This window comes from Ctenopharyngodon idella, chromosome 2, assembly GCF_019924925.1.
Source record: "Ctenopharyngodon idella isolate HZGC_01 chromosome 2, HZGC01, whole genome shotgun sequence".
Lineage (NCBI taxonomy): Eukaryota > Metazoa > Chordata > Actinopteri > Cypriniformes > Xenocyprididae > Ctenopharyngodon > Ctenopharyngodon idella.
This window is the reverse complement of record NC_067221.1, coordinates 24,637,155-24,652,940: the sequence shown is the minus strand read 5'-3', so window position 1 is coordinate 24,652,940 and position 15,786 is coordinate 24,637,155. Positions and strand designations below refer to the sequence as shown.

The window sequence follows — 15,786 nt, the reverse complement described above, 5'->3', positions numbered from 1 at the left end:
CTCTCTTTTTATCAGTCTTTTGCTATTGCTTTTTCCTGGCTGAGAGAACAGCATCTGTGTGGTCTTTAGACTAGATGACTACTGGGCACAAAACTAGTGAAGCTTTAAAAATGCTGGAGTCTGTGAGCCTAATTAAGTGTCATTATTTTAAAAATTCAACAATTGGCACAATCTTCTGGCAAAATTCGTTCAAAATGATCAGGACAATCAGCACAATAATTTTTTATACTGGATTGATGTGTTTACAGCATAGCATAGAGGTAATTTTAAATGATTAAATTAGAACCAGTGCTGCAAATCATTAAAGCATGCACTGAAAATTGAAAAACCATACACTCATGACTGCCGAACTAAACAATATAGACAATGCTATCTAACTCATTATGGAAATAGAAGTTTGTGGTTGGAGAAAGGTGAGTGGAAGCACATGTCTGCTTAATTAAGTCCTGGATAAGAGGATTTGAGGTCACTAGTCCTGCTCTGTAAAGACTTGCTCAGTATTGCCAAATCTCACCAGACAATCTCAATATCTTGTACATAGACAGACTTCTCTGATGGTTAAAGGTAAAAAATGTTTTGGGTAAAGGAAAAATGCTTCTGAAAAGGTTTCATGTCCCTTTATTGAATATGCTCTTTGACCTCATTTGAGAAACGGCACCACTTGAACTTGTACTGTTGTAATTCTTTTGTCAGATCGGGTGAGTACCAAAGCCTTTATATATAGGCTAGCACTAAGCTTATATAACACTGTCACTGTGCTTTTATTCATCTCAACTGTGAATTATACTTACTGTACTTTCAGTATTTAAACATGGATCAGGACAATGTTTCGCCACTGCAGCACTTTGTGGTGGCAAAGAGGACAATCAGTGCTATGTTTCACCAGTTGTTGGAGTTTGTTAGAGAGGGATCAGATTTTGTAGAGGGTAAGATGGAATGATTAACTATTGCATGTGTGATTGATAGATATATTGTTCTTTTATTGTTTAAATTATATATATTTAGTAATTAGTCTATTTCATTTACAAAAAGGTACCATGATATTACCCATTTGTTTGTTTTTTTTGTTTTTGTTTTTGTTTGTTTTTTTGTTTTTTTACATTTAAGAACACTAGTGAAAATGCTTCGTTTGCGCTTTTTATCATTTCATTTACATAGTTTTCAATGCATAGTTTTCATTACAAATGATAGGATCAGCATAACATTTTAAGTAAAATGTTTAATGTAACAAAGAATAAAGAAATTTCTTTATTCAAAGAAATCTTATGCTTCAGTGGGAACAAGGACAAAGAGTTTATTTTTTATGCGATAAAATTCCATTGTTTCAGTTTTCCAAAATCGTAAAACTTAATTGGTAACACTTTACAATAAGGTTCATTAGTTAAACATTGGTTAATGTATTAACTAACATGAACTATCCACAAGCAATATATTTGTTACTGTATTTACTAAACTTTGTTAACGTTAGTTAATGAAAATACAGTTGTTCATTGTTTGTTCATGTTAGTTCACAGGGCATTAACTAATGTTAACAAGATTTTAATAATGTATTAGTAAATGTTGAAATGAACATTAATAAAGATTAATAAATGCTGTATAAGTGCAGTTCATTATTAATTCATGTTAACTAATATAGTTAACTAATGAACCTAATTGTAAAGTGTTACCACTTAATTTTTAACTTTAACTTAATGAATTCCATTAGATTAGATTTAAAATAACAGAATTTCAACATAAACCAGTATACATACTTATAAACTTTTGGTAATATCATGGTTTTAGACACATCAAATGGTTGTTACATGTAAACACTATGGTTTATTAGTATGGTAATTATTTAGTACCATGATATATATTAAAGCACCATGGTATTTCCATCTTGTGGAAGCCTTATGCTAAAATGCTTTGAATTATTGTTTTCACATCAAAACCCTCCATACTGTCATGGGTTAGTGTGTGTAGACAATCCAAGAGAGATGCAATCAACGAAACAGGGAATAGGTGTGTAACTAATGAGAAACCATGACAACTAATGAATGAAAACTAATTGAAACAGTGACAATGAAAACTAAGGGTACGTTTACATGACAATGATGTAAACTGGAACGTTTTTTCTTTGTACAGATGACAACGTTATCAAAAAGATCCCAGTTTAATGGATCAGTGAAAATGACTAATAAACAGTGTATTATCCATGCCAGGTCAGTAGTTGGCGATGTCACTTTGTAAAGAAAGACTGTGCGCTTGCGCACTTACTCATTCTTTTACAGAGCACTTGCACCAAACGCGTCTGCCTATAGACTGAACACGTAATACACATGTGCTTGCAGTTTCCGTTTTCATAGATCTGCATTTTTGTTGTGTAAACAGAGATGATAACAGTATTGTTTTCAAAAACTTGCACTTTGAAACCCGTTTTCAAAAGTTTGCATTTTCAGCCCCCCAAAACCCCATTGTCTTGTAAATGAATGGTTTCCAATTTTAGTTGAAAACGGTGTTGTGTAAACAGCCCCTAAGACTGAAAACTAAACATGACCGTGATAAATACCCCATGATAACAAAGCAATAAAAAAACACACACATTTGTGATAACTTTGCAAATTTATTAAAAAGAAAAAAACTGCAAAATCACATTAACATAAGTATTCAGACCCTTTGCTTTGACACTTGAAACTTAGCTCAGGTGCATCCCACTTCTTTAGATCATCTTTGAGATGTGTCTACATTTTGACAGGAGTCCTGTGGCAAATTCACTTGTGAAACCAGTGGCCTCTGTAATTTATATTGGACATTTGGAACAACCAGGGCTCTTACAGTACTAGAGCTAAACCTCGGGCCAAACTGAACAATCCGGGGAGAAGGGCCTTGGTGACCAAGAACCCAATGGTCACTCTGGTTGCAGTCCAGAAATTGTGTGGGGATGGGAGAAACTTTCAGAAGAACAAACATCACTGCAGCACTCCACTGATCTTAGTTTTATGTAAGAGTGGCCTGATAGAAGCCTGTACATGTCCATGACACATGAATCCCACTTGGAACTTGCAAAAAAAAGAAAAAAAAAAGGTTATGCTTTATTTCGATAGTCGACTTAAGACATTCTACTAATTATAAGTAACTTTGAATCTACATGTCAATTTACTCTCATTAATTTCCAACTATGTCAACTAACTCTCATTGGAGTATTACTAGACTGTTAGGGTTAGTAGGATAAGTTAATGTATTTGCAAAGTTACTTATAGTCAGTAGAATGTCTATTGGGGGAGCATCAAAATAAAGTGTCTTAGCAGATTTTAAGCAGACAGTCTACTTATACTCTAATGACTGCTAGGTGACATGTCTAAAGTGGACTATCGGGGGGAAAAAAGAAGAAAAAAAGTACCTTAACGACTTTCAGACTCTGAGAAACAAGTCTCTCTGGTCTGATAAATTGCAGTTCCAAGCACCATGACTGGAGAAAACCAAGCACTGCTCATCTCCTGCACAATACCATCCCAATGGTGAAGTATGTGGTTTCAGCGCCAGGGACCGAGGGAGTTTTGGTGTTGGAATTTGGTCCCATTCTTGCCTAATATATGTTTCCAGCTGCTGAAGAGTTTGTGGTCGTCTTTGACATATTTTTCATTTAATGATGCGCCAAATGTTCTCTATAGGTGAAAGTTCTGGACTGCAGACAGGCCAATTCAGCACCTGGACTCTTCTATGATGAAGCCATGCTGTTGTAATAGCTGCAGTATGTGGTTTTGCACTGTCCTGCTGAAATACACAAGGCCTTCCCTGAAACAGACGTTGTCTGGAAACCTTTATATACCTTTCAGCATTCATAGTGCCTTCCAAAACATGCAAGCTGCCCATACCGTATGCATTTATGCAACCCCATACCATCAGAGATGCTGGCTTTTGAACTGAACGCTGATAACACGTTGGAAGGTCTCCCTCCTCTTTAGCCCGGAGGACACGGCGTCTGTGATTTTCAACAAGAATGTCAAATTTGGACTCGTCTGACCATAGAACACTTTTCCACTTTGAAATAGTTTTAAATGAGCCTTGACCCACAGGACACGACGGCGCTTCTGGACCATGTTCACATATGGCTTCCTTTTTGCATGATAGAGCTTTAGTTGGCATCTGCAGATGGCACGGCGGATTGTGTTTACCGTCAGTGGTTTCTGGAAGTATTCCTGGGTCCATTTAGTAATGTCATTGACAAAAGCATGCCGATGAGTGATTCAGTGTCGTCTGAGGGCCCGAAGACCAGGGACATCCAATAAAGGTCTTCTTCCTTGTCGCTTATGCACAGAGATTTCTCCAGTTTCTCTGAATCTTTTGATGATGTTATGCACTGCAGATGATGAGATTTGCAAAGCCTTTGCAATTTGACGTTGAGGAACATTGTTTTTAAAGTATTCCACAATCTTTTTACGCACTCTTTCACAGTTCTGCCCATCTTTACTTCTGAGAGACTCCGCCTCTCTAAGACATTCCTTTTATAACTAATCATGTTACAGACCTGATATCAATTAACTTAATTAGTTGCTAGATGTTCTCCCAGCTAAATCTTTTCAAATTGTCTTGCTATTTCAGCCATTTGTTGCCCCCGTGCCAACTTTTTTTGAGACCTTTAGATAAAAGTGTAAAATTTCTCAGTTTAAACATTTGTTATGTTATCTATGTTCTATTGTGAATAAAATATTGGCTCATGTGATTTGAAAGTCTTTTAGTTTTCATTTTATTCAAATTTAAAAAACATTCCAACTTTTCCAGAATTCGGATTGTATTTCAGCTTAAAAAAATATATATATATATATATGCAAAGTCACAAATCTGTTTTTTGCAATAGAGTGTAGACTGATGTGGAAAATTGTTTAAAGCACTTTAAGCCGTGCACACACTTAGCGATTGTAAGGCCGATTATGAATGTAAATTGATACTTATGACTGATCGCACTCAAACGCATCCAGTCAGAGCCAGTTGCGTTCAGTCGGCGATTACAGTTGGTGTTCAAATTCTGTGTGTAAGTATGTAAATCTGCTTCAGTCGAAGGAAACAATCACTGTGTGTAGAGCACAGTCTTAGAATGTTTTAGCTAGTTTTAGCTAAATGTGTGCCTGGGTTTAGGCTGCAAAATAACAAGATGAAAAAAATACCTCTCACATAAGGCTACCTCTTTATCAGCTAAGATTGGTCCTGCGCTTTACTGTATGATGGTATTTGATATATGTGTGTGTGTGGTACCCAGAGACGTGGAAGAGTGAGGATCTGGAGCATGTAGCTGAGGAAGAACAGTGTCTGCAGATCCAGGCCTGCTCCAGGAAACTAACTGTCATCAAAGATGTGCTATCCCGCAGACACATGAAGGTGGCCTTCTTTGGCAGGTAAAACAACAGTGGTCTAAGCTTATTAGTATGTAAACCAAACAATGACAACAGGCCAGCAGAATGAAATGGATCAATAATATTTTTAGTTTTTCAGCTGTTCACCCAAAATCAATAAATTATTTTGGTATGTATAATTAATGTACACACAAAAGCAAGACACAAAAATGAATCTCTCTCTCTCTCTCTCTCTCTCTCTCTCTCTCTCTCTCTCTCTCTCTCTCTCTCTCTCTCTCTCTCTCTCTCTCTCTCTCTCTCTCTCTCTCTATCTCTCTCTCTCCGTTCCTCCTCATTAATTTGGGTTTGAGCAACTCTTGAATCAGAGAATAAATACACAGTTTGTTACTGGATGCTATGTGTTTCTCAGGACCAGTAATGGAAAGAGTACAGTAATTAATGCCATGCTAAGGGAACGGGTCCTGCCCAGTGGAATCGGCCACACCACAAACTGTTTCCTGAGTGTGGAGGGCACAGATGGGGAGCATGCCTACCTTACCACTGAAGACTCTGAAGAGAGGAAAAGCATTGAAGTATGATGCAAATATCATGCAGTTTCCAAGCCTCTTTATGTTTGTAAACTGGTGTTAATTTGAGGTAATTATTTCATACTATATTTATTGAAATTGCTCTTATTCTTACTTACTGGGACAACCCTATAAGCCTTTTAAAAAGAAAACCAAAACTACATTTTTTTTATGTTTAAGTTGGCATCATGGTTGTGAGAAAATATAATCACAATTAAAGCAAGTGTAGGCAATTTCGAAGAGGCTAGCAAATAGTAAGCTAGCTTTGAAAGCATAAGATCCCACCCTCCCTTCAGAGCGCTCTCCAAAGCCATGCCTTCTCCAAAACACATGAACGTGCACAGCCAGACCAGAGTCTGCAAAGCGTCACGAGAGACGTGTTAAATTGCCTCATGTCTCAAAGCACATAACATTACAATAATAAACGTAAACAACTTAAAATCTCTGTACCATCTGAGTCATGATGCAGATGCTGCAGATTCATTTCGGCATTGATAGTGTGGCCATAGAAATGCATAAATCCAACAGCTCCAAGTAGAACGTCACGAGTTGCCATTTTGTAATTACAGTAATTATGACATGGCATGAACGCAGCATAAGCTTGTTGTTTTGGTAGGGAAAGAACTGTAAATCTGCATGGACAACTCATAGACTGTAAAAAAAAAACTCTACATAGCCTCATGGAACAAGATGATGACGTGTGATGTCTGCGGAGGTGCGCGGAGGTATGGGTTGACAGGCAAGTAGGAAATCCTGTCATTGCATTCGAACCGAAAGCAATAATGATTGGAAGAGCATTTTTTGGTCCTGAGACTTCCACAGAAGATAAGAATATATTATATTTAAATATTTAGACCACTTCTATTATTGATTGCTTTCAGGATGTGAAGAGAGTTTCAACCAGAATAACAGTGTTTATGAAAAACATTGCCTGCTGTAGATTTACACTTTAGTATTGGGAACACATATAAACTATTAACTACGACTTTTCCCTCAAAAAACTCCTAATTTACTGCTTATTAATAGTTAGTAAGGTAGATGTTAAGTTTATGTATTGGGTAGGATTAAGAATGTAGAATAAGGTCATGCAGAATAAGGCATTAATATGTGCTTAATAAGTACTAATAAATAGCAAATATTCTAGTAATATGCATGCTAATAAGCAACTAGTTAAAAGACCAAAAAAAAAGATTTTCTTTTGCACAAGAAACACTATGTCTTTAAAGGCTAATGTTTTATGTATTTGAAGAGTGGAGAAGAGTCTTTATCTGATATTTCCTGTCTAGTTGTAGCCAATATGCTATGCTATAGAGGATGTAAGTTAAATATAGCCTTAATATTAAGTTTTCAAATTTAACATAGCATAATTCGATTTGCTCTGGAACAAGTAATAGATTATTAAGACCAAAGATTGCCCGTTTTATGTGCCCAAAATGAATTATATGTCATGTTTAACCACTGTAAGACACAGCGGCAAATCCCCAAAGCACTGACCGAGGTGAAGCTGTTTTCGGCGATTACACAATCCCTGAATGGCCGCTGATGGCCTGGAGCTCGCATCTCCGAAAACATCTAAACAAATAGTAAAATACGCGCTGTGATTAAATATGAGTCAGATATTTCAGGTCAAAACAACTACATTCTCGCCTAAAAAAAACTCTTAAAACTACAGTTCGTAGTACAACAAGTGTATTATTTGTAAAAATTACAGTGGATTTGCTCGGCCGCCATGACAGTCGCTTCAAGCGGAGTGATACAAACAAACGGTGAAAAGGTTGGAGTGCTGTTTATCACTAAATATCGCACGGCTATCAGCCAATCAGATTCGAGAACCAAAAAGAACTGTTGTATGTATATGTATATATACACACACTATATTGCCAAAAGTTTTGGGACGCCTGCCTTTACGTGCACATGAATTTTAATGACATCCCATTCTTAATCTGTAGGGTTTAATATGGGGTTGGCCCACCCTGTGTAGCTATAACAGCCTCAACTCTTCTGGGAAGGCTTTCCACAAGGCTTAGGAGTGTGTTTATGGGAATTTCTGACCATTCTTCTAGAAGTTCATTTGTGAGGTCAGGAAGTGATGTTGGCGAGAAGGCCTGGCTCGCAGTCTCCGCTCTAATTCATCCCAAAGGTGTTCTATCGGGTTGAGGTCAGGACTCTGTGCAGGCCAGACAAGTTCCTCCACACCAAACTCGCTCATCCATGTCTTTATGGACCTTGCTTTGTGCACTGGTGCGCAATCATGTTGGAACAGGATGGGGCCATCCCCAAACTGTTCCCACAAATTTGGGAGCATGAAATTGTACAAAATGTCTTGGTATGCTGAAGCATTAATAGTTCCTTTCACTGGAACTAAGGGACCAAGCCCAACCCCTGAAAAACAACCCCACACCATAATCCCCCCTCCACCAAACTTTACACTTGGCACAATGCAGTCAGGCAAGTACCGTTCTCCTGGCAACCGCCAAACCAAGACTCAGATTGCATCAGATTGCCAGACAGAGAAGCGCGATTCATCACTCCAGAGAACACGTCTCCACTGCTCTAGAGTCCAGTGGCGGCATGCTTTACATCACTGCATCCAACGCTTTGCATTGCACTTGGTGATGTTGGACGCAGATGCTCGGCCATGGAAACCCACTAACAGTTGACTGTGGAATATTTAGTAGTCAGAAAATTTCACGAATGGACTTATTGCACAGGTGGCAACCTATCACGGTACCACACTTGAATTCACTGAGCTCCTGAGAGCAACCCATTCTTTCACAAATGTTTGTAGAAGCATTCTGCATACCTAGGTGCTTGATTTTATACACCTGTGGCCATGGAAGTGATTGGAACACCTGAATTCAATGATTTGGAGGGGTGTCCCAATACTTTTGGCAATGTAGTGTATATATATATATATATATATATATATATATACACATGCGCACGCACACACACACACACACACACACACACACACACACACACACACGCACCCACACCCACACCCACACACACACACACACACACACACACACACGCACCCACACCCACACACACACACACACACACACAGTACAGCACTTAATGACATTTTCCCATTTTCCGTGACCTAATATCAAGTGAGAACTATTTACAGTTAATAAGTTAACAAAGCATTAGCTAACTCTTTACATAATATGAGCTGATTAAACAATAACAATTGTGTTAATTACAGTGACAATGAATGAACAATGTAGAGACTACAATATATTAACTATGAATTAACTATAAACTAATAGTTTGCTAAATGATTTGCAAGTACTTTATTACTGTATGCTATTATAAAGTGTTACCAGGATTTGTTGTTGTTTTCTAAACTAATGGCATGTCAATTTATGCAGGACATGTTTTATCTCGCTTCTCAAGAAACTAGCTTTATTTTTTTACATAATGCAACGTTTCAATAAGATCCACAGGAATGCTCATGTCATTTTGGCCTTTGTAAAAAGATAAATAACAGGTGTTTTAATATTGTGACATGATTTGAATATTTGTGATCCTATATATTTTTGAAGCTTTAAGTTTGACTTTACCTTACAGACAGTCAATCATCTGGCCCACGCTCTGCATATGGACAGGAACCAAGACTCTGGCTCTCTAGTCCGAGTGTTTTGGCCCAAAACTAAGTGTGCACTGCTGAGAGATGATCTGGTTCTGATGGATAGGTATGGACCTCTTCACATAGGCTGATTGTCAGAGCTGAATTAAGATTCTGCAGGGTAGTTTGGCACATGAACAAAAGACATGGGCTGTGTTTCTCAAAAGCTTCGTAAGCCTTTGTAGATCATAAAACCATTGGCACAAACGGTCTCTAAGATAAACTTAGCTCACAATCATTATGAGAAGCGCAACTCTGGAGAATCGCTGCTTACTTTGGACGCCCTTGGCAGGTACATGGACTTCTACAAGGAACTCTACAAGGTTTGACATGTTGTGAAGGGGGGCAAGTAAAAGCACTAATGGATTTGGCAGTGCTGCTCTAGAGGTATCATGGGTGGTAACAGTCAGTTTGGTTTATAGAAAAACCATTTAAGATTTCTGTTTGCTGAAAAAAAGACACCAAACTGCCTGATCTCAGATTAGCAATAGAGAATAGAACATTATGTGTAGTTTGATGTAATGTTAGTGATCCACACTCTCCTCACTCCTCAGCCCAGGCACAGATGTCACATCAGAGCTGGACAGTTGGATTGACAAGTTCTGTTTAGATGCTGATGTCTTTGTGCTTGTTGCCAACTCTGAGTCTACCATAATGAACACTGTGAGTAGCAACTTATCACTGTCAGTACTCTATATGCAAAATAAATCTGTCATATCTGTTATCAGTCAATATTAGAGGATTTCTTTCTCTCTCTCTCCCTCTCATTAGATATTTTATCCTTCATAATAATTTCTTCTTTTTAGGTGCTTCAAGCTCATTTAGATTACCTTTGCCATCATTTAACAATCACTTAATTAAACTTAAATTTAAAAGGACTAATCATTTAATAAAACTTTTTAGCAAATCTCAAAATGAATCCATTTTCAACATGCACATTATAATGTTTGTGATGCCTAAACTAACTTGTAGCATTTAAAATATTTGATTTTTTTAGTATTTTATTTTGCATTTATTGCGGCAAAACATTGACAGATATTCAAATTTTATATTGTAAACAGAACTGTCAAAGTACTGGCCAAAATTATAATTGCATCAGTTTTACTTTTAATATTTACCAGAAAAAAAACAAACGTGTAGCATTTTTTCCCCTGCAGTTTTTCACTATTTTCCCTTTTGTTTATTTCAATGTTTCACTCTTCTTTGAAAGGAGAAGCACTTTTTCCACAAAGTGAATGAGCGTATATCAAAGCCCAACATTTTCATCCTAAACAATCGCTGGGATGCAGCTGTCTTGGAGCCAGAGTATCTGGAAGATGTAAGTTTTATCACATATGACTCATGACCTATATTTATGTCACAAGTGATTCACCACACAAAACCACCAAAGTTTTGTTAGATTTTTGTAACATTTATCATTCCTCCGTCATCTATTTCAGATTTATAGCTTCAAGGAAATGAGATTAACACTTAATAATTTTCATTAATGTCATTCACAAACATAATGCAGTGCCTAACAGTTGAGAAGTTCATGTATATTAAGATACAAATAGATATTAAATTGTATTGAATATGTTAATGAACTACAAGTTTATTAATTATATTAATGAAAGTTGTGTTAATGGAGGTGTTATTCCATTCAATTGTTTCTACTTCACTGCGCTTTTAGGTGCGGAAACAGCACATGGATCGCTGTGTCAGTTTCTTAGTGGAGGAGCTGAAGGTAGTGGACCTTAACAAGGCACCTGACCGCATCTTCTTTGTCTCTGCCAAGGAGGTGTTGAGTGCCAGGATCCACCGCGCCCAAGGAATGCCAGAGACTGGTAGGCTCCAGCGTTTTGGGTCACACAGTGCCGAGCCTACTGCTTTTGACACAGTTCTGGAGGGAGACCAGGAAAAACGAGGCCTAGCCAAGTTAAAAATGAGTGCAACAACCATAAAACACTCTGAAGCAGAGGCTAATAAATCTTAAAGTGGCCCAATGATATTGAGAATGATACTTGAGGTGTGACTTGAAGTGTGAAAAATATGCAAAAATGATGCTTCACCACACATGCTTCATTTCATATTTCATTTATTGGCTGGTATTATGGGGACCAAATGGGGCATATGTTTTTTATTTAAAGGCGGTGCTTTGGCTGAAGGATTCCAAGAGCGACTGATGGAGTTCCAGAATTTTGAAAGAACATTTGAGGTGAGAACGCACTCAAACTGTAGTCACTGGCTCCAGGATAATCGTTGTCTGACAATGAGGCTAAAAACAATAAAGATTAAGAGGAGCTTCATGGAAACTGAGTCTTAGCCCTGTCTGTATGCTGTTTAGACTAGATGAGAATTTATGACAGCTTCACCCAGAAATGGCGTGACGTGGTGACGGTCTCCTTAAGCAAACTGTTTTGCGTTGATTTAGGCCATCTGCTGCTGGCTCCCAGATGTGTGAGATACTTGGTGTTCCTCATAGATTCCAGGCAGCCGTTTACCGTAGTGGCAATCCCTGAGCCAAGTTAGTGGATTTGAGTAGGTGAGAGTACCTCACATTCTTGGGAACCAGGGATGAAAATTCACAGTAATCTATGATGGCATTAATAGATGGGTCTGTTGTGATTCAGCCATGCAAGCAACCAAATGATGAGAGTGAAAAGCATGTTGATGGGTACAGATAAAATCTAACCGTTGGAATCTTGTTTTGATTAGTTTTAATCATGACGTGATCCCTGATAATTGTGGCACAATGATGGCTCAAGAACGTGCTTCATGGATCCCACAGGAATTTATATCCCAGTCTGCCGTGAAGACCAAGTTTGAGCAGCACACAATCAGAGCCTGGCAGATCATTGAGTCGGTCAAGGCTATCATGGATGCCATCAATATTTCTTCAGCAGAAAAGAAGTGAGTTCCAAAACCTTGTCTGCTGTGTAATGGAAGGTCTCTGTCCAAGCTCCCAAAGACAATAATTGGTCCTATTATCGAACCAAGACCTGAGATTCTCTCAAAACCATTTGTTCTTTAGTATGATTATTCTTCATAAAAGCCATTGTTGTGTTAAAACTTTATTGTTGTAACAATCGCAATGTTCAATCCGGACAATCTGTAGAGTGTTCTCACTTGAAGAGCGTGAGGCTCTAATGGACCGGCTAGAGTTTGTGCGAAATCAGCTTAACTTCCTAACTGAGGACATCAAAGACAAGATAAAGGCCATCACTGATGAAGTGGCTGCCAAGGTAACTTGCATCATCACCCCTTACAAAATGCATCATGGCTACTGTAGTGTCTGAAAAAAAACCCAACAACAACAACAAAAAAAACAAAAAAAAAAACAAAGCAACAGCAAAACCATATATATATATATATATATATATATATATACAGTGGGTACGGAAAGTATTCAGACCCCCTTAAATTTTTCACTCTTTGTTATATTGCAGCCATTTGCTAAAATCATTTAAGTTCATTTTTTTTCCTCATTAATGTACACACAGCACCCCATATTGACAGAAAAACACAGAATTGTTGACATTTTTGCAGATTTATTAAAAGAAATAAGTGAGAAATAAGATTCTCTGGTCTGATGAGACCAAGATAGAACTTTTTGGCCTTAATTCTAAGCGGTATGTGTGGAGAAAACCAGGCACTGCTCATCACCTGTCCAATACAGTCCCAACAGTGAAGCATGGTGGTGGCAGCATCATGCTGTGGGGGTGTTTTTCAGCTGCAGGGACAGGACGACTGGTTGCAATCGAGGGAAAGATGAATGCGGCCAAGTACAGGGATATCCTGGACGAAAACCTTCTCCAGAGTGCTCAGCACCTCAGACTGGGCTGAAGGTTTACCTTCCAACAAGACAATGACCCTAAGCACACAGCTAAAATAACGAAGGAGTGGCTTCACAACAACTCCGTGACTGTTCTTGAATGGCCCAGCCAGAGCCCTGACTTAAATCCAATTGAGCATCTCTGGAGAGACCTAAAAATGGCTGTCCACCAACGTTTACCATCCAACCTGACAGAACTGGAGAGGATCTGCAAGGAGGAATGGCAGAGGATCCCCAAATCCAGGTGTGAAAAACTTGTTGCATCTTTCCCAAAAAGACTCATGGCTGTATTAGATCAAAAGGGTGCTTCTACTAAATACTGAGCAAAGGGTCTGAATACTTAGGACCATGTGATATTTCAGTTTTTCTTTTTTAATAAATCTGCAAAAATGTAAACAATTCTGTGTTTTTCTGTCAATATGGGGTGCTGTGTGTACATTAATGAGGAAAAAAAAAAGAACTTAAATGATTTTAGCAAATGGCTGCAATATAACAAAGAGTGAAAAATTTAAGGGGGGTCTGAATACTTTCCGTACCCACTGTGTATATATATATATATATATATATATATATACAGTATCTCACAAAAGTGAGTATACCCCTCACATTTCAGCAACCATTTTAGTATTTCTTCTCAAGGGACAATAATATAGAAGCCACATGTCCTATTTATCATGTTCATGTTTTTGTCTGCTTGACATGACCATACAAATGTGTGGATCTTGTATTAGAGCAGTTAAGTTTGGTGCTTTGAGTACAATTCTCTCATACTGATCACTTCAACATGGCACCTCATGGCAAAGAACTCTCTGAGGATTTGAGAATTAGAATTGTTGCTCTCCACAATGATGGCCTAGGCTATAAGAAGATCGGTAACACCATGAAACTGAGTTACAGCACAGTGGCCAGGGTCATAGAGAGAGGTTTTCCAAGACGGGTTCCACTCGAAACAGGCCAAAGAAGTTGAATCAAAGAAGTCGAGACCTTGTGCTGTGCGTCAGGTGCAGAAGCTGGCTTCAAAAAACAGATGCATGAGTGCGGCCAGCATTGCTTTAGAGGTTGCAGAAGCGGAAGGTCAGCTTGTCAGTGCTCAGACCATACGCCGCACACTGCAACAAGTCAGTTTGCATGGCCGTCGTCCCAGAAGGAAGCCTCTTCTGAAGCTGGCTCACAAGAAAGCCCGCAAACAGTTTGCTGAAGACAACCTGTCCAAGAGCATGAATTACTGGAACCATGCCCTGTGGTCTGATGAGACTAAGATAAACTTGTTTGGCTCAGATGGTGTCCAGCATGTGTGGCGACGCCCTGGTGAGGAGTACCAAGAAAACTGTGTCTTGGCTACAGTCAAGCATGGTGGTAGTAGAATCATGGTCTGGGGCAGCATGATTGCTGCTGGTATTTGGGAGCTCTGCTTCATTGAGGGAAACATGGATTCCAATATGTACTGTGACATTCTGAAGCAGAACATGATGCCCTACTTTCAGAAACTGGACCGAACGGCATGATAATGACCCCAAACACACTGCCAAGATGGCAACTGCCTTGCTGAGGAAGCTGAAGGTGAAGATGATGGAGTGGCCAAGTATGTCTCCAGACCTGAACCCTATTGAGCACCTGTGGGACATCCTCGAGCGGAAGGTGGAGAAGCGCCATGTGTCTAACATCCAGCAGCTCCGTGATGTCATTATGGAGGAGTGGAAGAGGATCCCAGCAACAACCTGTGCAGCTCTGGTGAATTCCATGCCATTCAGTATGTCACAGTACATGTTGGCATTCATGGTTCGCTCAATGAACTGTAGCTCCCCAGTGCGGGCAGCACTCATGCAGCCCCAGACCATGACACTCCCACCACCATGCTTGACTGTAGGCAAGACACACTTGTCTTTGTACTCCTCACCTGGTTGCCGCCACACACGCTTGACACCATCTGAACCAAATAAGTTTATCTTGGTCTCATCAGACCACAGGACATGGTTCCAGTAATCCCTGTCCTTAGTCTGCTTGTCTTCAGCAAACTGTTTGCGGGCTGTCTTGTGCATCATCTTTAGAAGAGGCTTCCTTCTGGGACGACAGCCATGCAGACCAATTTGATGCAGTGTGCGGCGTATGGTCTGAGCACTGACAGGCTGACCCCCCCACCCCTTCAACCTCTGCAGCAGTGCTGACAGCACTCATATGTCTATTTCGCAAACACAGCCTCTGGATATGACGCTGAGCACGTGCACTAAACTTCTTTGGTCGACCATGGCGAGGCCTGTTCTGAGTGGAACCTGTCCTGTTAAATCGCTGTATGGTCTTGGCCACCATGCTGCAGCTCAGTTTGAGGGTCTTGGCAATCTTCTTATAGCCTACGCCATCTTTATGTAGAGCAACATTTCTTTTTTTCAGGTCCTTAGAGAGTTCTTTGCCATGAGGTGCAATGTTGAACTTCCAGTGTCCAGT

At 39.2% G+C, this 15,786-nt stretch overlaps 1 protein-coding gene across 1 annotated transcript in view; it reads left to right on the top strand.

Moving 5' to 3' along the window:
* The first annotated feature begins 87 nt into the window (after window positions 1–87).
* Window positions 88–15,786, top strand: part of mfn1a (mitofusin 1a) — a 20,909-nt gene continuing 5,210 nt past the window's right edge. Inside the window, exons 1-10 of the mRNA XM_051915574.1 lie at window positions 88–926; window positions 5,237–5,372; window positions 5,740–5,902; window positions 9,476–9,600; window positions 10,088–10,196; window positions 10,744–10,851; window positions 11,203–11,356; window positions 11,660–11,727; window positions 12,301–12,422; window positions 12,628–12,754. Of these exons, the coding sequence (XP_051771534.1) occupies window positions 812–926; window positions 5,237–5,372; window positions 5,740–5,902; window positions 9,476–9,600; window positions 10,088–10,196; window positions 10,744–10,851; window positions 11,203–11,356; window positions 11,660–11,727; window positions 12,301–12,422; window positions 12,628–12,754 (1,227 nt within the window). The 5' untranslated portion in view covers window positions 88–811. The remainder of the gene's footprint in view (window positions 927–5,236; window positions 5,373–5,739; window positions 5,903–9,475; window positions 9,601–10,087; window positions 10,197–10,743; window positions 10,852–11,202; window positions 11,357–11,659; window positions 11,728–12,300; window positions 12,423–12,627; window positions 12,755–15,786) is intronic.